At 46.3% G+C, this 23,534-nt stretch overlaps 1 protein-coding gene and 1 long non-coding RNA gene across 7 annotated transcripts in view; one reads left to right on the top strand and one right to left on the bottom strand.

Moving 5' to 3' along the window:
* Window positions 1-23,534, bottom strand: part of LOC140421854 (uncharacterized) — a 514,775-nt gene that overhangs the window by 121,847 nt on the left and 369,394 nt on the right. The gene's annotated exons all lie outside the window — the stretch shown is intronic.
* LOC140421805 (uncharacterized) lies at window positions 97-16,722 on the top strand. 6 transcript variants are annotated; one of them, XM_072506722.1, is made up of 2 exons: window positions 97-284; window positions 11,766-16,722. In XM_072506722.1, exon 2 carries the CDS (start codon window positions 15,838-15,840, stop codon window positions 16,666-16,668), a length of 831 nt encoding a protein of 276 aa, XP_072362823.1. In that variant the 5' UTR covers window positions 97-284; window positions 11,766-15,837; the 3' UTR covers window positions 16,669-16,722. The 6 variants fall into 6 exon arrangements, with proteins under 6 accessions (XP_072362823.1, XP_072362820.1, XP_072362821.1 ...); XM_072506719.1 differs by lacking the exon at window positions 11,766-16,722 and adding an exon at window positions 1,264-2,696; XM_072506720.1 differs by lacking the exon at window positions 11,766-16,722 and adding an exon at window positions 1,264-2,696 and having other exon boundaries at window positions 98-225.

Genomic DNA, 23,534 nt, shown 5'->3' with positions numbered 1-23,534 from the left:
CGGACACTAGGACCCGGCTGGGGAACAGAAACTTTCAGGCCCCGCCCACTAGCGGTTGCGTCACCAAGACGCCAGCGCATGCGCTCTGCCTCCCCAAGATGGCGGCTGTGAACCAGGGCCTGGTCCCGGGAGAGAGCTGACCGGCGGTGATGTGACCTGAGGATCACCGCACCTCAGGCAAGGGGCCAGGTTGGGAAGGCGGTGCCTTCAGGAATAACTGGGAAGGTGATGTTTGGGCAGTTGCTGCAGTCTGTGTGGTGAAGGTGCTGTCACAGTGGTGTGAGGTGAGGAAGTACAGGATTATCACCCAGCAATGATCAATTAAGGGGAATGTAAATCCAGCTCAGGCTGCTTTCAGATTGGAAAGGGAGCTAAGGTGTGTCCTCAGCTGGTGAGTGTTGGGGCTTTGGCAGTTTCTGTTATTATCTGGAGCAATCCAGTCAGTCTCGTTCTCTATTTTAAATAAATCATTCATTGGTGTCTATTTCCAAACTCCGTCATAGGCAGCAAGGTTCAGGTCATTGCCACTGGCTGTGTAAAAACATTCTTCCTCATACTTCCTGGACCATTTACATGCAGAGACACTTAGCAACATAGAAAATAGGAGCAGGAGGCCATTTGGCCCTTCGAGCCTGCTCCACCATTCATTACGATCAGAGCTGATTAGGCTCAATAGCCTAATCCCGCTTTCACCCATATCCTTTGATCCCCTTCACCCTAAGTGCTGTACCTAACTGTTTCTTGAAAACATGAAATGTTTTGGTCTCAATTCTTCCTGTGGCAACAAATCCCACAGGCTCACCACTCTCTGGGTGAATACATTTCTCCACATCTCTGTCCTAAATGGTCTATCATCGAACATAGAACATACAGTGCAGAAGGAGGCCATTCGGCTCATCGAGTCTGCAAACTCCACACAGACAGTCACCAAGGCCGGAATTGAACCCGGGTCCCTGGCGCTGTGAGGCAGCAGTGCTAATCACTGCCACCAGAACCATAGTATTGGTATCAGTATTACTGTTCATGAAGCTCAAGATCGAAATTGCTTCTTGTCGATGTACAAAATCCCTCTTCACCTCTTCCTCTCTCCTCCCAAAGAGGCCAGTTGTGTTTTTATGACAATCCAGCAGTTTTCATGGTCACTTTTTCCCAGTGCCGGCCCCACAAATGACCAAATTCATTCAGCTCAATTTCACAACCTGCCTTTGTGTTTTTGTGGGTTCTCTCTCACTCCCTATTTTCTGTTTTGAATCCGTTTCACAGGGTGTTCGAAGGGGAGGCTTCAAAGTCCGGAAACTCAAACCAAGCATCACATCAGGATCTGACAAATATCAGCGGATTTTGAACATGGAAGGAAAAAGCATCGTTCACAGTGGGGAGAATCCGGACACGAGTTGTGTGTGTGGACGAGGATTCACTCGATCATCAGGCCTCACAAGCCACAAATGCAGTCACACTGAGGAGAAACCGTGGAAATGTGGGGACTGTGGGAAAGGATTCACTTCACCATCCAAGCTGGAAACTCATCAACGCAGTCACACTGGGGAGAGACCATTCACCTGCTCCATGTGTGGGAAGGGATTCACTGAGTCATATGCCCTGTCCACACATCAGCGAGTTCACACTGGGAAGAGGCCATTCACCTGCTCAGAATGTGGGAAGGGATTTACACTTTCAACCCACTTGCTGAATCACCAGCGAGTTCACACTGACGAGAGACCATTCCAATGTCCAGCCTGCGGGAAGTGCTGTAAAAGTTCTGGGAATCTGATGTGCCATCAACGTGTTCACACTGACGAGAGACCGTTTAGGTGCTCTCACTGCGGGACTGGGTTCAGACGATCATCTGACCTCACTGTACATCAGCGAATTCACACTGGGGAGAGGCCATTCGCCTGCTCCAAGTGTGGGAAGAGATTCACTCACTCATCCGCTCTGCTGAATCACCAGCCAGTTCACACTGGAGAGAGACCATTCACATGCTCCAAATGTGGAAAGGGATTCACTCAGTCATCCGCCCTGCAAACACACCAGCGAGTTCACACTGATGAGAGACCGTTTCAATGTCCAGACTGTGGGAAATGCTATAAAAGTTCGAAGGAACTGATGCGCCATCAACATGTTCACACTGGAGAGAGACCGTTCAGGTGCTCTCACTGCGAGACTGGGTTCAGACACTCATCTCAACTCACTGTACATCAGCGAATTCACACTGGGGAGAGGCCATTCACCTGCACCCAGTGTGGTAAGGGATTCACTCAGTCATCTGACCTGCAGACACACCAGCGAGTTCACACTGGGGAGAGACCATTCGCCTGCTCTGAGTGTGGGAAGGGATTCACCACTTCATCCCACCTGCTGAGACATCAACGAGTTCACACTGATGAGAGACCGTTCCAATGTCCAGATTGCAGAAAGTGCTATAAAAGTTCTGGAGATCTGATGCGCCATCAACGTGTTCACACTGACGAGAGACCGTTCGCCTGCTCCGAGTGTCGGAAGGGATTCACCACTTCATCCCACCTACTGAGACACCAACGAGGCCACAAGGAACGACAGTGATTGAATTTTGCTGTTACTCACATTCAGGACTGAACCATGTTCATTTGGGTCTCTTTCTGCTGATCACAAACTCCAGCCCATTTACAGGGGCTAAGATTCTGGCTAAAAGTCAAATAAATTAGATTTGCATGAAATACGCAGTGTGTTGAAACTTTTTAATATCTCTGACACAAGTTAGTTCCTTTTGAAGTACTCTCGCTCTCCCCTGTCTCTTCCATCCTCACCTCCAACAAGAAGTGTGAGGAGCTTGTGGAGCTTTTTTGTGACTGAGATTGAGTAAATCCGATCAGCTGCCTCTGCTGCTTCCCTCCCTTCCACGAACCCAGAGGACCAAACTGTTTCTAAGTTTCATCCTTTCCCGAGCCCTGAACCCACATATTTCTCTACTTTCTCTCCCATCTCCCCTATTGCCCTCTCAGAGCTCATCTTGTCCATGAGACCCAGCTCCTGCTCCATCGACCCTATTCTCACTGAGCTACTGATCAGCCAACTCCCCTGTGTCCACGGATATTGTCAACATTTCTCTCTGTTCAGGTACTGTCCCTCTGTCCTTCAAATCTGCCATCATCACCCCCTCCTCAATAAAACAAACCCTTGACCCTGCCATCCTTCCAAATTACTGTCCCAACTTCAACCTCCCTCTGCTCTACAAACTCTTTGAACATGTTGTCACCTCCCAAATCCTTGCCCATCTTTTCCAGAACTCCCATGTTTGAATCCCTTCAATCAGGTCTCTGCCCTGACACAGTGAAATACAAGAGACAAACAGAATCTCACCCGGAGAGAAAGACAGACAATCCGGGAGCTTGGATCCAACACGGATATGTCCATAACTCCAGAAGACAAGGGTAGCAGCACAGTCATTATCGAGAGACAACAATACCTGCTGGAAACAGACAGACAAATAAACAACATGAATCACAACATCAAACTACCTAGACCCACATACCCGAGACAGGAAGGAGAATTGGAGAAGGAAGAACTCAAAGACACATTAACTGAACAAATGGAATATCTAAGAGGACAACAGGTAGAACCAAGGAAGTTATACCTGCTCCCTAAAATACCCAAACACATTATAATAATTTTTATTATTGTCACTGCAATGAAGTTACTGTGAAAATCCCCCAGTTGCTACATTCGAGTGACTGTTCGGGTACACAGAGGGAGAGTTCAGAAAGTCCAATTCACCGAACAAGCAGGTCTTTCGGGACTTCTAGGAGGAAACCTGAGCACCCGGAGGAAACCCACGCAGACACGGGTCGAACGTGCAGACTGCACAGGCAGTGACCCAAGTGGGAATTGAACTCGGGATGCTGGCGCTGTGAAGCAACAGTACTAACCACAGTGCTACCGTCAGGCAAATACTACCAGGCAGACCCATCGGATCAGACTGTGAGAGAGAAAATCCTACAGAATCATAGAATTTACAGTGCAGAATGAGGCCATTCGGCCCATCGAGTCTGCACCAGCCCTTGGAAAGAGCACCCTACTGAAGGCCATGCTTCCACCCTATCCCAGTAACCCCACCTAACCTTTTTTTGGACACTAAGTGGCAATTTAGCATGGCCAATTGTTGTTGAAAACTCACCACTATTCTTAGAAGTCCCCCATACCAAAAAGGGCCGACATTCTAAATGGTGAACAGGGATTCTCACTCCCCGACTCCGATGCAGGCTTCAGTGGGTGCTATTCAAGTCAAACTATATTTTCAAGTTATCCCCCGGTATAAACCATACCTTCACCAAAGATTTCATCTACTTACCACTTAGTAGCATCGATCCTGGGTTCCGCATTGCTAAGTAGGTAAAGTAGACTTTGGAATAACCACTATTTCAGGTTAAATTAAGTTATTTTATTATTATATTTTTTCATTTAAAAGCTGCATTTACTGTCTTTACAGAAAGGTAAAAAGATTTTGCTTCCGGATCCTTCTGGTTGGTTGAAGGGACCTTCAGGCCCAACTTGACAATCAATCTTCTTTAAAGTCTGGTCTTCTTTAGACGTATTCGTTGGTTAGCTCGGTTGCTGTGTCCTATCTTTCCCATGTACCGAACTGTGAGAGCTGGCTCTACTGGCTGTCTCTGAGCTGACTCTGCCTACTCTTTAAATTCTAATCTTCCTTAGATGTATTTGCTATTTTAGCTCGGCTGCTTTGCCCTGTCTCTTTCCCATGGCCGAGCTGACTGTAATCTGACTCTGCTTCTCCGCCTCTCTCTGAGTTCTGGTTCTGGTAGTTCCTGCTCTGGTCTCTAGGTTTATATTCTCTTTCTAACAGTTCTTATGACTTTATTGTAAAGTAACTCTTGATTAACTTTGATTGTCAAAAGTATCTTTGATCTAAACTTTCTAATCCAATTAAGTATTCATTTTGACGTAACCTCATCTCATAGACCTGATTACATTGTTTCCCTTGTGATATTGAAAGTTCCTTTGTGATATTCAAAAATGCTTTGGTTTCAATAGAGGTGTTACTTTTGGTTTGGTTCCTGTCTTTTCTATGGTTTTATTTTCCAATTGTGTCCTCAGCTCAGAATTTTGACTTTGATTTTGGCTTTGAATTATGTTTCTTGTAGACTGATAGTCTCCAGTTTTCTTTAATTTACCTGGTATTAGCAAAATTTCACACCTAGAATTCAACTGAACCTCAACCTTTTTTCCAGCTGCTAACTAAGATAGTTAATTTCAATGAAGGTGTGAACCATTGTTTTTACCTTCAAACAAAAATCCTGTTTGTCTTGTTTGCTAAGCCTGCTTGACCAAGGCTATCTGCATTTTACAATCCTGCTCTTTGCAGCTGCTGTTAACCCTTTGTAGGATCTTTTCCTCTTTCCTCTCATGTTTCTCTCAGACCAGATATTGCCAGGCTTCCATGTTTCAAATGACACATCTTTCCATATTTTCAATAACACCCCGTCTTGACATTTGAAACATAACTATATCATTTCTTCAATTATCACCCCATCTAATTGTACTGACTAACATTTATCCCCGATCTTTCTCATTTGTATGTACATGTTGTGATTTTAAATTGTGCACCAAAATCAACTCGAAAATGTATCCATATCACAGACCAGTGTTTTTTTCCGTTCTTTTCTCAAGTCCAATTACCGTGAACCATAGCTGTAGCCACTCAGGAAGGTAACACAATAGCTATATCTGTGTTCCACTACCTCCAAAGCATTTTACTTCCTTGGGGTAGCAGCACCGTAGAAGCTTTCTCATGTCCCTTAGAAACAGCACACAACTCAGTCCATCAGTAACCAAAAAGGTCTTTTGTCCATCACTGGCTGTTCAGTGTCCCATGTTTCTCTCATCCAAATTTTACCGTTTCTCATCGGAATGGTAAATTATGATATCATGTACCACCCACTGATTCCCTTGCTTCATTAATTTAAAAAGTTCACTTGATCCTGCTTCTATTCCTGACTTCCTCACATTAACGTCTAACATTGTCCTGAACCGTGTATGCCAGCCCCTGGTGTACATGAGAGAATATCTTCCTGACAAATTTCCTTCAAATCCCTTTCGTCTGTTATCATTTCCCTTACATGAAAGTGCATATTTTCCATTACAACATTTGCAATATAATAATACCACAGTATTCGCAAAACCACATCGAACTGTCACTTTTTCCAAATAAATTCTCCCTATTGTTAAATACACAATTTTTAAAAATTAAGTCTTATCTTAACATACTACTCATCACCTAACCACACAAATAGGCTGTGTTACAACTTTACATATTTATAACTGTTATCACAATTTCAATACTAAAAATAAAGTACAATATCGACACATCCCTTTGTGGCTTTGGGACCAATAGTCGTTATATACTAAATATGGCGTGTAAACAACATCAATATTATTTGTGATGTTCTATACAGTTAAATCAAGAAAACACACTGAACTACCACTATTCCCCCTCTATTAAAACATTCACACATCTTCGAAATGCTGATCAAGTTCTTGAACGGCACACATACACCCATTATCATACATACATAACAGTGCCTACAATTTACATGACATTTCTTTCTTAATAATGTTTACAGCTCTTCAATGCAATATTGTTTGCTGCATTGTTAACAATTTTCCTGTCATGGCATCAAGCTACAAAAATTCTTAAACTATTGTCATTTATAATGTTGGGGTTCCTCGTCAGTCACTGCTCTCTGCCAAGACCCTTAATAACTCCACCACGTAGTACATACCCCATGGAGACCGCAGATCATCCATCAGCTGATGTCCAATTAGAGATGTCTGACCGGAGGTTACTCTGCTCAGTAATAATTTGATATTTTGATTTGTTTCTAACCCGTAAAGTTTTTCTCCGGGCTCTGTCATTAAATTCTCTCAAATATGTAGCCAATTGTATCATTAGTTTTCCCCCAATCATGTCTAAAACATTCTTCTCTGGAGTGCAGTTCTCTTCCTTCTTGTGAACTGGTGTGTCTGTTATTTATTTTTTCCATCTGAAAAATCAAATGAACAGGTCAAGGGTGGAGAGGGCCCTAATCTTTAAATTTGTACTTTCTATCTTTGTTTAAACATTCCAGAAGTGCCCTCTCCAGGACTTCCGGATTCCTTTAGCCACCATTTCTTTCCTTTTTCTTTTTTTTTTGAACTGGTTTATTTTCCTTATCCTTGATATACATCATACAATTAAGGCCTATTAAGCCTCCTCCTTCTGTCATTGCACCCCTGAGTGAGATTCGGGGAATCTCAAACTCTTCCTCTTTTTCTCACTCAGTGATCCAATCTGTCGAAACCTAACCCTGATACATTCCTGATATTGCTACTACATTTACTTTAATTACTTTATTTTGATTACGGCTGGATTTTTATGAAGGTAAGTTCCAAACATGACATTTTAACTTTATCATCTGTCCAATGAATGCTGCTAATGGGTTTTAATTTACTGTCTTCCCACCAATTGGGTCATGTGTTTTAATTGTCATACAATTTCTTTTGCTCCAGACACCATGCTTCTCTAAGTCAACTGTATGTTTACCCAAATTCTGCACAATCTTGTTGTTACATTTTACAGCTTCACTGATTATTTTTCCTGTAGTTTTAGTTGGTAGCTTCACTCAAATTTCTTCTGTATTATCAAATGTTTTTAATATCTTAATTTTACCTGCATCTATTTTTATTAATTTTTTTCCTGCCAACAGATTCTCATTTCCTTATACTGCAAGTAATTCTCTTAATCTAACTTTGGGTCCAATATCTTTATTCTCCAAACCTCCTTCTTCAATGTATTTAACATTCTAAACATCATTATTTTTGCGAGTGAACTTGTGACCTTCGGGCACTAGGACCCTGCGGAGCTATGCAGTGTCAATTTCAACGCAGCAGTTTCAAAGCCTGCAAGCAGTTGACTGCTGCCCAGTACAAACTCTTTATCTGTTTATTCTGAGACCAATTTAGTTCTGAACATACTGATTTACTACCTCATAATACTGATCACATTTCTACCTGCCATTCATAACTTCCAATTGATGTGAACGTCAGCTTTGCAAAATACAACATTTTTTAAAAATACAAACACCAAAGGAAATTCACAAATCCTTATTAAACATACACACACTCATTCGTCCACTCAGATCTTGGATCTCTACTTTGTAGGATTTCACAAATCCTTATTAAACACACACACACGCGTTTATCCACTGAGATCTTGGACCTCTATTCAGTAGGGTTTTAGTTACTCTTAACAAAAATCGAGACCACTCCGTGCTGGTAAGTCTCTCTTATGCAGGAGTTTTTTGTCTCTGTTAATTTCTTCCACACTTGTTTCATTGCTTCAACTCTCTTGGACGTGTTTCAGAGCAAGAGGATTATTCTAATTGCCATTTTTCAGAATTCTAAGTTCTGTTCCTGGTTGTCCCTTTCAGTTGCAATCTGAAATTAAGGGTAGGTACCCTTTCTGGGCCCTATCCCAGGCTAACTAAGGCACTATCTTCCTGTTTTAGTTAAGGGTCGATTGGTTAGTGGTCTCTAAAGGTTCTAGGCGTCCCTACTCCTCTAGGCTGTCTCCTCACAATCTGCTTTTCTCTAAGGATGATTTATTTTTTGGCCTCCTTTTACCAGTAATGGATGCAAGATTTTTAGTGCTGTCACCAAGATGTCTTGCAGACTTTTTCTCAGGGTCAGCATCTTCTAGTCTGCCGATTTCACACCCAACCTGAGTTTTATGTCTCCTCGGTCCACAGAATATCCTTACCAAAGTCAATCACACGTGACTTTCCAGACTAAACTCGGCAGGTAAAGTCTGACTCACACATAGACTAGAAACTTCTAATATTCTAGCCTTTGTGCCGGTTAGAAACGTCTAATATTCCAACCATTTCTTGGGAACTAGAAACTTCTGATATTCTAGCCCCCATTCTGCTCAACTAGAAACTTCTAATATTTTAGGCCTCCACGCTGGATGCCATAGAGAAAGCAAAACAACCGGCTGGGCGTAATTAACACGGTGTTAACACATCGGGTGCCATGTAGAAAATAAAGCAACCTGCTAGGCGTAATTAACAGACGTAATTAATAGTCCCCCTATACCACATAAGGGCTGACATTCTAAATGGTGAACAGGGATTCTCACACCCCGACTCCGATGCAGGCTTCAGTGGGTGCTATTCAGGTCAAACTATATTTTCAAGTTATCCCCCGGTATAAACCATACCTTCACCAAAGATTTCATCTACTTACCACTTAGTAGAATCGATCCTGGGTTCCGCATTGCTAAGTAGGTAAAGTAGACTTTGGAATAACCACTATTTCAGGTTAAATTAAGTTATTTTATTATTATATTTTTTCTTTTTAAAGCTGCAATTACTGTCTTTACAGAAAGGTAAAAAGATCTTGCTTCTGGATCCTTCTGGTTGGTTGAAGGGACCTTCAGGCCCAACTTGACAATCAATCTTCTTTAAAGTATGGTCTTCTTTAGATGTATTCGCTGGTTAGCTCGGTTGCTGTGTCCTATCTTTCCCCTGTACCGAGCTGTGAGAGCTGGCTCTGCGCTGACTCTGCCTACTCTTTAAATTCTAGTCTTCCTTAGATGTATTAGCTATTTTAGCTCGGCTGCTTTGCCCTGTCTCTCTCCCATGGCCGAGCTGACTGTAATCTGACTCTGCTTCTCCGCCTCTCTCTGAGTTCTGGTTCTGGTAGTTCCTGCTCTGGTCTCTAGGTTTATATTCTCTTTCTAACAGTTCAGTTTTTATGACTTTATTGTAAAGTAACTATTGATTAACTTTGATTGTAAAAAGTATCTTTGATCTAAACTTTCTAATCCAATTAAGTATTCATTTTGACATAACCTCATCTCATAGACCTGATTACATTGTTTCCCTTGTGATATTGAAAGTTCCTTTGCGATATTCAAAAATGCTTTGGTTTCAATAGAGCTGTTACTTTTGGTTTGGTTCCTGTCATTTCTATAGTTTTATTTTCCAATTGTGTCCTCAGCTCATAATTTTGACTTTGATTTTGGCTTTGAATTATGTTTCTCGTAGACTGATAGTCTCTTTTCTTTAATTTACCTGGTATTAGCAAAATTTCACACCTAGAATTCAACTGAACCTCATCTTTTTTTCCAGCTGCTAACTAAGATAGTTAATTTCAATGAAGGTGTGAACCATTGTTTTTAACCTTCAAACAAAAATCCTGTTTGTCTTGTTTGCTAAGCCTGCTTGACCAAGGAATGTTAACCCTTTGTGGGATCTTTCGCTCTTTCCTCTCATGTTTCTCTCAGACCAGATATTGCCAGGCTTCCATGTTTCAAATGACACATCTTTCCATATTTTCAATAACACAATCCACGTAACCTGCATATTTTGGACAGTGGGAGAAAACTGGATCACCCGGAGGGAACCCACACAGACACGGGGAGAATGTGCAAACTCCACAGTCACCCACGGCTGGAATTGAACCCGGGTTGCTGGCGCTGTGAGGCAGCAGTGCTAACCACTGTGCCACATCTGTGGCAAGAGAAACAGAGTTGACGTTTGTTCTTGTAAACGTTCTGTAGAAGGATCAATGGACTCTGTTTTTAAAAAGAGTCCAGAGCAGTGGAAAGAAAATGTTTTAATCAGAGGTTTGATACAGGAAGAATTTCAGTCTGTGTGAAGCTCAATCTTCAGTCATACAAAGCCCGCAGTCTGATTGTCTGGAGGACCAGTGTCCTTCCGGTCCTCCAAATCCTCCCATTGGTCAACACTTCTCAGGCAAGAAATGAGTTTGGAACCCGCGCCATCTGACCAATGGGAAGAACTCAAAATGATGCAGAGTCTCAGCTAATGAGGGAGGTCTGTGATCAGCCCCGCCCCTGATTTACTCCGATTGGTTGGAGGACCAGATGCTGCTGCACGGTCCTCCAGCCCCACCCCATCTTCCTATTTGTATGGACCTGCCGTCAATCACTCTCCGGGCATTGTGATGTGGAGCATGCGCAGTGCGGCTCATCTCCAGGGACAGACGCTTGTTTGCCTCATCTTCAGGCGGGAAGGAGGCGGATAAGCAGAGGCAGCGTTAGGGACAGTGGTTGGGAGAGGAGGCTTCACAAACACCCAGTGGTGCCTCAAAGCTAAAACAATAAATTATCGCTCCTGAGTTTGCACCGAGCGGAAAGGTTTTCCTGCAGAGTCTTTCCCCAGTTAACCACCACCATCCTCTGAGGGGACAGTGTGCAGCAGGGCACATGCACGGTGAGCTCTGTCCACTCAGCAGGACTGACCGTGATGGATTCTGGAAACTCCTTTTACAGGGGGTTACAAGGGGAGGATTTAAACACAGCAAAGTGAAATCAAACAAGACATTAAGACCTGAGAGAGTCACTTCATTAATCAGAACCTGGATATTATTGGTCTTTGAGTGTAAGCACTGAGTTCCAGGTCAGCACCACTCTCCATGGGGGTTCACTGCACCAGCAATCCACAGACACAGGCTAGTGTTCTGGGGACAAGGGTTCAAATCCCATCATGGCAATTGATGGAGTGTAAATTCAGTTAATAATCTGGAATTCAATGTTCATCTCAGTATTGGTGACCGTGAAATCATTGTGGTGAGTTTGTGGGAAGGGGGGAGTGTGGGACTGGGATTTGCAACTTTGGGGAAACAAGATAAATAATTTTGCCCCGGGAACTAGAATTATCTGTTCTAAGTTTCTGTCCTGGGCTAACCTGTGCAAATTGGTTTTACAGGGTCACAAGGAGTGGATTGGCAGACAGGAAACTCAAATCAAACATCACATCAAGATCTGACAGAGTCACTCAATTCATCAGGACCTGAATATCATTGGCTTTTGAATGTGGATGGAGAGATGTTTGTCTGTTCTGTCTGTGGGAAAGATTTCAAACATCGGTGTGCCTGGGAAAGCACCGAGACGCACACACACCGGACTGAGAGTGTTCCAGTGAACTGACTGTGGGAAGAGCTTTAATCAGTTACACAGCCTGAAAATAAATCACACCATTCACGGCGAGGAGAATCAGTACACGTGTTCTGTGTGTAGACGAGTTTTCACCAATTGTCCAACCTGGGGAGACACGAGGACGCCAGCACCATGGACAAACCGTGGAAATGTGGAGACTGTGGTAAGGGATTCATATCCCCGTCTGTGCTGGACATTAATCAGCGCAGTCACACTGGGGAAAGACCATTCACCTGCTCGAGTGTGGGAAGAGGTTCACTCGACTAACCCACCTCACTACACACCAACTTGTTCACTCTGACACCAGACCTTTTAAATGTTCTGACTGTGAGAGGAGTTTTAAAAGAAAAGAAAATCTGCTGATACACCAGTGAGTTCACATCGGGGAGACGTCGTACCCCTACTCTAAGTGTGGGAAGAGATTCACTCAGTTATCCAGCTTTCTGTTGCACCAGCGAGTTCACACTGGGGAGAAACCATTTGCCTGCCCCAAGTGTGGGATGGCATTCACTCAGTTCTGCAAACTGTTGGATCACCAGCGAGTTCACATTGGGGAGAGACCACTCACTTGTTCTGTGTGTGGGAAGGGATTCACTCAGTTATCAATCCTGATGAGACACCAGCGCGTTCACATTGGGGAGAGACCATTCACCTGCCTGGAGTGTGGGACGGGATTCACTCAGTCTGCCCACCTCACTTCACACCAATGTGTTCACTCTGACACGAGACCTTTTAAATGCTCCGCCTGTGAGATGAGCATCAAAGGCAAAATGGATCTGCTGATTCACCAGCGCAGTCACACTGGAGAGAGGCCGTTCACCTGCTCCGTGTGTGGGAAGGGATTCATTCAGTCATCCACCCTGCAGACACACCAGCGAGTTCACAAGTGCCTCCAGGACTCTGCTGTTATTGATGTTAATCACATCCAGGACTGAACTAAAATCACATCCAGGACAGAACCATGTTCATTCTGACAGCTGGGGTTTGTTCGAGTTGATGTTAATAATCCCTGAAACTGAGATTAGAATAGATTGGTGCTTGATAGCCGGCACAGACACAATGGGACAAAGGGCCGTGTTTTGTGCTGTAAAACTCGAGAACTCGAACCCATCTCACTTCACACCAACATGTTCACTCTGACACAAGACATTTTATGTACCGACTGTGAGAAGAACTTTGGAAGCAAAATGGATCTGCTGACTCACCAACGCGCTGACACTGGAGAGAGACCGTTCACTGCTCCGTGAGTGGGAAGGGATTTTTTTCCGGTTGCGCCCCCCACCCCCATCCACCGCCTCCCCCTCCTCCCCAACCCAACACTGGAAATTCCTGCCCAAGGTAAAGGACCTTTAAAGGGGTAGCACAGTGATTAGCACTGTTGCTTCACAGCGTTAGGGTCCCAGGTTCGATTCCGGTTTGGGTCACTGTCTGTGCGGAGTCTGCACGTTCTCCTCATGTCTGCATGGGTTTCCTCCGGGTGCTCCAGCTTTCCCCCCACAAATCCCGAAAGACATGCTGTTCGGTAATTTTGACATTCTGTCATGTGAGAGTACCTTTAAGAACTGGGTGTTTATCAAATAGCTGCAGTGATATCAGAGTGTGGGTGGAGCTGGGCTGTCTGTCTTCACTGCAGCTATTTGATAAACACCCAGTTCTTAAAGGTACTCTCACATAACAATTCTGAATTCTCCCTCTGTGTACCTGAACAGGCTCCGGAATGTGCTGACTGGGGGCTTTTCACTGTAACTTCATTGCAGTGTTAATGAAAGACTACTTGTGACAATAAAGATTAGGATTATAAAAACATTTGGCAAATTTCCAACGCGCCCGCGATGATTCCCGCAGCCGGAAATATGACCCCAACAAATGGGATGAAGCCAAATCTTTAAAAGTCAAAGTCTTTATTTCAAATTGTTGCCGTGCTGTCAGGGGAAAGGGTTAACTTCTCTGCTTGTTTACAAAAGGGAAGAGGAAACATTCGCAAAGCTTCCCACAGCTTGTGAGCTCCGAAACATAACTTCAAGGCTGAAATTTATCTTCAGAAATTGAAACATTTTGGTGCCTTTTCCAATTGGACAGTAAATTGTGATTCACACTGAAAGGTTTACTTTCACTCAGTAATTAGAACATTTCACTTTCTCAGCACTGACACTTTAGATCAAATCCCAATTGTTCTCTTCCCGTGTAGCTGGTGTGTGGAGAAGATCATGTTCACTGTAGATCTGTCAGCACAGAAACCGCACTGTGCTTCTGGATAAACTCAGTCTGCAAGTAGATGAATCTTTTAAACATGACCCAAGTAATGGTCTTCCCCTGACTCTAAGGAGTGAGATGTCCCTGTAGTTGATGCTGTCTCCTCTGTCACTGCTGTTTTTATTGCATCACATGTGGTCTGTGGACCAGTCTCACAGCCCAAAAGGGGAGGGCAGGAAGGTGGGACAGTCGATGGGACTTTCTGTGTGTGAGCAGTTCAGCTGGAATTCCATCCTTGCCGGGCACCTTTCTGCTTGCTCAGCAATCAATGGCCTTTTCCAGCTCAAATGATGAGGGTTCCTTGTCCAACTCAACCATGACCGGAAGCTGCAGGAGAGTCAAACAGAGACTGGGAGATGCCCTTCTCACAGGGGTACAGCTCACTGTTGTGTTCAACCCAGCTCCTCCTCACTCTCTCAACATGACTGACACTGAGCATGCTCAGAGCACACACCCACACTGCACCTGCGCACTGGCCTCGTACACTCACTGAATGGGAACTTTCTGCAGCGTGGGGGATTCTGGGTAACACAGCCGCCATAGAGCAATTAGTAAACAGGAAGATTCTATTTCCCAGTTAGCAAAACAGAAGATCCACAGTTAGGCAAGATGCTGGGCATGAAGCACAATGAGAGGTTTGGATACTTTATTTAATACAGAAGCACATTATTCTGATAAGATATCACTTTGTCATGGGTAGCAAGCAGGCTGATCTACAGTATGTACAGTATTTACAACACCTGGGACACGGTAAATCACCTCATCAAACCAGTGATAGGTTTGTTTACTGTTCATCATTGTGACTGGATCACTCACGATTCATGCAAAATGCAACTCCCCAGGTTTTTTGACCCACTCCCTCCAGACCTGTTTTCACTCCAAGGGTCTTGACATCTGCCTTAGTCCTTATCCAGCCATGTATGTTCAGCTCACACTGCCCAACAACCAGCCTCTCCTGCACTGGGACATAGGGTTTCCATCACCAAAAATCTGTCCTGGTCCACGCACATCGACGCTACCGCCAAGAAAGCACAACAGCGCCTATACTTCTTCAGGAAACTAAGGAAATTTTGCATGTCCACACTTACTCTTACCAACTTTTACAGAAGTATCTGGCTGCATCACAGCATGGTATGGCAACTGCTTGGCCCAAGACCGGAAGAAACTTCAGAGAGTAGTGAACACAGCCTAGTCCATCACACAAACCCGCCTCCCATCCATTGACTCTATCCACACCTCCTGCTGCCTGGGGAAAGCGGGAAGTATAATCAAAGACCCCTCCCACCCAGCTTACTCACGCTTCCAACTTCTTCCATCAGGCAGGAGATACAAAAGTCTGAGAACACACACAAACAGATTCAAAACAGCTTCTTCCCCGCTATTACCAGACTCCTAAACGACCCTCTTATGGACTGACCTGATTAATAATTCACTCCTGACTTCCTGGTGCGGCGCTGACCAGCTAAGTCGCACATTTCGGCAGCTCCCGTTGGAACGGACTTTTGGGCTCTTGATAGGAGCCCCAATGGCAATTTTTAACGGCAAAAATGACTGTGCGGTGAAATAGAAGGGAATCCCCCCGGATATATATGGAAAAAGGAGAGGATAGCGGCCGGATTGCAGTGGATCCTTTGGAGCAGCGGCAAGGAAGGGAAGCTCGGAGCAAGATGGCGTCGGAAGGTGGCCGTTTGGTATGGGGCCCGGAGCAACAAGAGTTCCTGCGGCGCTGTGTGGAAGAGCTGAAGAAGGAGGTGTTGGCCCCGATGCTACAGGCGATTGAAGGGCTAAAGGAGGCGCAGAGGACCCAGGAGCTGGACCTTCGGGTCGTGAAGGCAAAGGCTGCTGAAAATGAAGATGAAATACAGGGCCTGGTGGTAAAGACAGAGACGCACGAGGCACAGCACAAAAGGTGTGTGGAGAGGTTGGAAGCCCTGGAGAATAATTCGAGGAGGAAGAATTTAAGAGTCCTGGATCTTCCCGAAGGCGCAGAGGGGGCGGACGTCGGGGCATATGTGAGCACGATGCTTCACTCGCTAATGGGATCGGAGGCCCCGACGGGCCCTTTGGAGGTGGAGGGAGCTTATCGAGTTCTGGCGCGAAGACCAAAGGCTGGAGAAATACCTCGAGCCATCGTGGTGAGGTTTCACCGCTACAACGACAGAGAGATGGTCCTAAGATGGGCGAAGAAAACTCGGAACTGTAGGTGGGAGAACGCGGTGATCCGCGTATACCAGGATTGGAGTGCGGAGGTGGCGAGAAGGAGAGCAAGTTTCAATCGGGCTAAGGCGGTGCTTCACAAAAAGGTTAAATTTGGAATGTTGCAACTGGCAAGACTGTGGGTCACACACCAAGGGAAGCACCACTACTTTGAGACGGCAGAAGAGGCGTGGGCATTCATTGTGGACGAGAAGCTGGAATAGTCTGGCGAGAGAAAGAGCTTCTGGGATAAAGTGGTGGGGTGACTATGTGGGGTGAGGAAGGGGAAGGGGGGAATGATGTTTCAATTTGTTAATTTTTCAATTCTGTAACTTTTCTCTCTTCCCCTCGTTGTGGGGGGGGGGGGGGAGGAGGAACTGTGGGGGCCGGTGGGAAGGAAAGGGGAAGGAGAAGGGAACTGTGCCATTAGGGGCGGGGCCGAGTGGGAAACGCAGGCTTTGCCCCCGCGCTATGGTAATTATGGCGGGAACAGGGGCGCAGGGAGGAGGGGGCCTCGCACAGTGAGGGGCCGAGGGCAAACGGGGAAGCCGAGGTCAGCCAGAGTTCGCTGACTTCTGGGAGCAACATGGGGGTGTAACTATGCTAGAGGGGGATCTAGCGGAGGGTGGGGGGAGTTAACTGGGTTGCTGCTGCTAAGGGGAAGTGGGAGCTGTTATGGGGCGGGGTGGTCGAGACGGGAGGGCACCGTCGGTGGGATATACGGGTACGTGGGAACCGGGTGAGGAGCTGGGTTAAAAAAGGGGATGGCTAGTCGACAAGGGGGGGGGGGTTAAAGAGCCCCCCCAACCCGGCTGATCACGTGGAACGTGAGAGGGCTGAACGGGCCGATTAAAAGGGCACGGGTACTCGCACACCTTAAGAAATTAAAGGCAGATGTGGCTATGTTGCAGGAGACGCACCTGAAACTGACAGACCAGGTCAGACTACGTAAAGGATGGGTGGGGCAGGTGTTTCATTCGGGTTTAGATGCGAAGCATAGGGGGGTGGCTATTTTAGTGGGGAAACGGGTACTGTTTGAGGCAAAGACCATAGTGGCGGACAGTGGGGGTAGATGATGGTGAGTGGCAGATTGCAAGGGGAGGCGGTGGTTCTGGTGAACATATACGCCCCGAATGGGATGATGTAAACTTTATGAAGTGTATGCTGCGGCGTATCCCGGACCTGGAGGCGGGAAAGTTGGTAATGGGGGGAGACTTTAATACGGTGCTTGATCCAGGGCTGGACCGGTCGAGGTCCAGGACCGGGAGGAGGCCGGCAGCGGCCAAGGTGCTTAAGGACTTCATGGAGCAGATGGGAGGAGTAGACCACTGGAGATTTATTAGGCCTAGGAGTAAGGAGTTCTCATTTTTCTCCCATGTTCACAAGGTATATTCACGGATAGATTTTTTTGTCCTGGGAAGGGCACTGATTCCGAAGGTGACAGGGACGGAGTATACGGCCATAGCCATCTCGGACCACGCTCCACATTGGGTAGATCTGGAGGTAGAAGAGGAAAAAGAACAGCACCCACTCTGGAGAATGGATATGGGCTTATTGGCGGATGAGGGGGTATGTCTAAGGGTGAGGGGGTGTATCGAAAGGTACTTTGAGCTTAATGACAACGGAGAGGTTCAGGTGGGACTGGTCTGGGAGGCGTTGAAGGCGGTGGTCAGAGGGGAACTGATATCCATAAGGGCACATAAAGGGAAGCAAGAGAGTAAAGAAAGGGAGCGATTGTTGAGAGAACTTCTGAGGGTGGACAGGCAATATGCAGAGGCACCGGAGGAGGGACTGTACAGGGAAAGACAAAGGTTACATGTGGAATTTGACCTGCTGACCACGGGTAAGGCAGAGGCACAGTGGAGGAGGGCACAGGGTGTACAGTATGAGGATGGAGAGAAGGCGAGTCGGCTACTGGCCCAACAATTGAGGAAGAGGGGAGCGGCGAGGGAGATAGGTGGGGTGAGAGATGAGGAGGGAGAGATGGAACGGGGAGCGGAGAGAGTGAACGGGGTGTTCAAGGCATTCTATGAGAGGTTGTATAAGGCTCAGCCCCCGGAAGGGAAGGAGGGAATGATGCATTTCCTGGATCAGCTGGAATTCCCGAAGGTGGAGGAGCAGGAGAGGGCGGGACTGGGAGCACAGATTGAGGTGGAGGAGGTGGTAAAGGGGATCGGGAGTATGCAGGCGGGGAAGGCCCCGGGACCAGATGGGTTCCCGGTGGAATTTTATAGGAAATATATGGATCTATTGGCCCCGCTTTTGACGAGAACCTTTAATGAGGCCAAGGAAAGGGGGAAGTTGCCCCCGACGATGTCGGAGGCAACGATATCGTTACTTTTGAAGAAGGAAAAAGACCCGCTGCAGTGTGGGTCCTACAGGCCCATTTCCCTTTTGAACGTAGATGCTAAGCTCCTGGCCAAGGTGATGGCGACGAGGATAGAGGATTGTGTCCCGGGGGTGGTCCACGAGGATCAAACTGGGTTCGTTAAGGGGAGACAGCTGAACACGAATATACGGAGGCTACTAGGGGTGATGATGATGCCCCCACCAGAGGGGGAGGCGGAGATAGTGGTGGCGATGGACGCCGAGAGAGCATTCGACAGAGTGGAGTGGGACTACCTGTGGGAAGTGTTGAGGAGATTTGGTTTTGGAGAAGGGTTTATTGGATGGGTACAGCTGCCCCGGTGGCAAGTGTGATCACGAACAGGCAGAGGTCTGACTACTTCCGTCTTTATAGAGGGACGAGGCAGGGGTGTTCCCTGTCTCCGTTACTGTTTGCATTGGCAATTGAGCCCCTGGCCATAGCACTGAGGGGCTCCAGGAAGTGGAGCGGAGTACTCAGGGGAGGAGAAGAACACCGGGTATCATTGTATGCAGATGATTTATTGCTGTATGTTGCGGACCCAGTGGAGGGGATGCCTGAGATAATGCAGACACTCAGGGAGTTTGGGGAATTCTCGGGGTACAAATTGAATATGGGGAAGAGTGAGTTGTTTGTGGTGCATCCGGTGGAGCAGAGATGGGGAATAGATGATTTACCGCTGAGAGTAACAAGAGATTTCCGGTACTCAGGGATTCAGATAGCCTGGAGTTGGGGAACCTTACATAGGCTTAATCTGACACGATTGGTGGAACAGATGGAGGAGGATTTTAAGAGATGGGACATGGTGCCCCTGTCACTGGTGGGTAGGGTGCAGGCGGTCAAAATGGTAGTCCTCCCGAGATTCCTTTTTGTGTTTCAGTGCCTCCCGGTGATGGTCACGAAGGCTTTTTTCAAGAAAATCGAGAAAAGTGTCATGAGTTTTGTGTGGGCTGGGAAGACCCCGAGAGTGAGGAGGGGATTTTTGCAGCGTAGCAGGGATAGGGGGGGACTGGCACTACCGAGCTTAAGTGAGTACTACTGGGCCGCCAATATCTCAGTGGTGTGTAAGTGGATGGGAGAAGGGGAGGGAGCGGCGTGGAAGAGATTGGAGACGGCGTCCTGCAAAGGAACCAGCCTACAAGCACTGGCGACGGCTCCGTTGCCGTTCTCCCTGAAGAAATACACCACAAGTCCAGTGGTGGTGGCAACACTGAAAATTTGGGGGCAGTGGAGACGGCATAGGGGAATGACGGGAGCCTCGGTGTGGTCCCCGATAAGAAATAATCATAGGTTTGTCGCGGGGACAATAGATGGGGGATTTAGAGCATGGCAGAGAGCTGGGATTGTGCAACTGAGGGATCTGTTCTTAGACGGGACGTTTGCGAGTCTGGGAGCATTGACGGAAAAATATGGGTTGCCCCAAGGGAATGCATTTCGGTACATGCAACTGAGGGCTTTTGCGAAGCAACAGGTGAGGGAATTCCCGCAGCTCCCGACGCAGGAGATTCAGGATAGAGTGATTTTGGGGACATGGGTGGGGGATGGTAGGGTGTCGGATATATACAGGGAAATGAGAGACGAGGGGGAGATCATAGTGGATGAGCTGAAGGGAAAATGGGAAAAAGAGCTGGGGGAAGAGATTGAAGAGGGGCTGTGGGCAGATGCCCTAAGTAGGGTAAACTCTTCGTCCTCGTGCGCCAGGCTTAGCCTGATACAATTTAAGGTTTTGCACAGGGCGCATATGACCGGAGCAAGGCTCAGTAAATTTTTCGGGGTAGAGGATAGGTGTGGGAGATGCTCGAGAAGCCCAGCAAACCACACCCACATGTTTTGGTCATGCCTGGCACTGCAGGGGTTCTGGGTGGGGGTGGCGAATGTGCTTTCGAAGATGGTGGGGGTCCGGGTCGAGCCAGGCTGGGGGTTGACTATATTTGGGGTTGCAGAAGAGCCGGGAGTGCAGGAGGCGAGAGTGGCTGATGTTTTGGCCTTTGCGTCCCTAGTCGCCCGGCGAAGGATATTGCTTATGTGGAAGGAAGCCAAACCCCCGGGCGTGGAGACCTGGATAAATGACATGGCAGGGTTTATAAAACTAGAACGGATAAAGTTTGCACTAAGGGGTTCGGCTCAAGGGTTCACCAGGCGGTGGCAACCGTTCATTAACTACCTCGCAGAACGATAAAGGAAATGGGAAGGTAACAGCAGCAACCCAGGGGGAGGGGGGGGGGAGGAGGGCTCGGGTGGGTCCTCAGGGGTGTTTTTGTATAGATATTTGTACTTGGTTATGTATATTGGATTGTTTGATTTTATTATTTGGGAGAGTTATTATTTTTGTTATGGCAGTTGCCATTTAGTTTATATATTATTTATTTACTTGTTAAAAACGGTCACTGTTATTTATACTGTTTTATTGTTGTAAAAAGGGAAAAACCTTTGTACTGTTTTGTTTGGCCGAAAAATTTGAATAAAATATATTTTTAAAAATAAAATAATAATTCACTCCTGTAAGCTTTACTCAATGCCTTTGTCTATATATTTACATTGTGTACCTTGTGTTGCCCTATTATGTATTTTCTTTTTAGTTTACTTTCTTTTCATATACAAAATGATCTGTTTGAGCTGCTCACAGAATAATACTTTTCACTGTACCCCGATGCACGTGACAATATACAAATCCAATCCAATCCATATCGAGGGAGCAATCTGCCTCTCTTGCATTGGTGCTCTGCATTTCCCTCATAACACAGTGGCATAGAAAGGTGACAGCACAAAACAAAGGCACTCAACAAAAAGTATCTGTGTCAACTTTCTGCAACAGACACAATCCGCTGTCATTGGCCCTGAACTCTGCAGATATTTTTCTCCTCAAAAGATACGAACAGGTGACCAAGGAACTGGAGTTGGCTATTCAGCCCAGTCTGCTCCACCATTTAATAAGCTCATGGCTGATCTGATAGTAACAGATAGTTGTCCAATTCTCTTTTAAAGGCATCAATTGAATCTGCCTCCACCACATTTTTGAGCAGTGCATTCATGATCCCACATGCAGCACAGAATGTTTTTCTTCATATCATTAGTAATAGAAGCAGAATTAGGCCACTCGGCCCATCGAATCTGCTCCGCCATTCAAACATGGCTGATATTTTTCTCATCTCCATTCTCCTGCCTTCACCCCATAACCGCTGATCCCCTTATTAATCAAGAACCTATCTATCTCTGTCTTAAAGACACTCAGTGATTTGGCCTCCACGGCATTCTCATCATAGAATTTACAGTGCAGAAGGAGGCCATTCGGCCCATCGAGTCTGCACCGGCCCTTACAAAGAGCAACCCACTCAAGCCCCGCAACCCTCACTTAACCTTTTTGGACACTAAGGGCAAGTTAGCATGGCCAATCCACCTAACCCGCACATCTTTGGATTGTGGGAGGAACCTGGAGCACCAGGACGAAACCCACGCACACATGGGGAGAACGTGCAGACTCCGCACAGACAGTGACTCAGCCGGGAATCGAACCTGGGACCCTGGAGCTGTGAAGCAATTGTGCTAACCGTGCTCCCTCTGTGGCAAAGAGTTCCACAGATTCACCACCCTCTGGCTGAAGAAATTCTTCCTCATCTGTTTTAATTCTTCCTCATCACCTGAGGAAGGAACTGTGCCCCTAAAGCTAGTGAGTCGAAACAAACCTGCTGGACTTTAACCTGGTGTTGTAAGACTTCTTACTCTGTTTTAAAGGATCGCCCCTTTAGTCTGAGATTGTGTCCTCTGCTTCTAGTTTTTCCTACAAGTGGAAACATCTTCTCCATGTCCACTCGACCCAGGCTTTGCAGTATCCTGTAAGTTTTAATAAGATGTCCCCCATATCCTTCTAAACTCCGAGTACAGACCCAGAGTCCTCAACCGTTCCTCATACGACAAGCTCTTCATTCCGGGAATCATTCTTGTAAACCTCCTCTGGACCCTTTCCAAGGCCAACACATCCTTCCTAAGATACGGGGCTAAAAACTGCACATAGTACTCCAAATGGTATCTGATCAGAGCCTCATACAGCCTCAGAATTACATCCCTGGTCTTGTATTCTAGCCCTCTCGACATGAACACATTGCATTTGCCTTCCTAACTGCCGACTGAACCTGCACGTTAACCTGAAGAGAATCTTGAACAAGGACGCCTAAGTCCCTTCGTGCTTGTGGTTTCCTCAGCATTTCCCCATTTAGAAAATAGTCTATGCATCCTTCGAAAGTGCATAACCTCACACTTTTCGACATTGTATTCCATCTGCCACTTCTTTGCCCACTCTCCTAGCCTTGCGCAGCATTGCTTCTTTTTCTAATCACTTTAAATGAATGCCCTCTGTTTATAATCTTGCCCTAAATATGACTTGCTAGATCAAACGTCTTGCAGATCCTTAGTTTTAATGTGGTCAAGTGCCTTTCCATTTGAGAACTGTTCAATAAAGTTATTTGAATTATTTGTAGCTAGGGCAGCACGTGGAGCAGTGGTTAGCACTGGGACTACAGCGCTGAGGACCCGGGTTTGAATCCCGGCCCTGGGTCACTGTCCGTGTGGAGTTTGCACATTCTCCACGTGTCTGCATGGGTTTCACCCCCACCACCTAAAGATGTGCAGGTTAGGTGGATTGGCCAGGCTAAATTGCCCCTTAATTGGGAAAAAAATAAGAATAATTGGGTACTCTGAATTTAAAAAAAGGATTATTTGTAGCTTCCC

This window comes from Scyliorhinus torazame, chromosome 5, assembly GCF_047496885.1.
Source record: "Scyliorhinus torazame isolate Kashiwa2021f chromosome 5, sScyTor2.1, whole genome shotgun sequence".
Classification (NCBI taxonomy): Eukaryota; Metazoa; Chordata; class Chondrichthyes; order Carcharhiniformes; family Scyliorhinidae; genus Scyliorhinus; species Scyliorhinus torazame.
The sequence above is the reverse complement of the archived record's forward strand: the minus strand, read 5'-3'. Positions and strand labels throughout refer to the sequence as shown.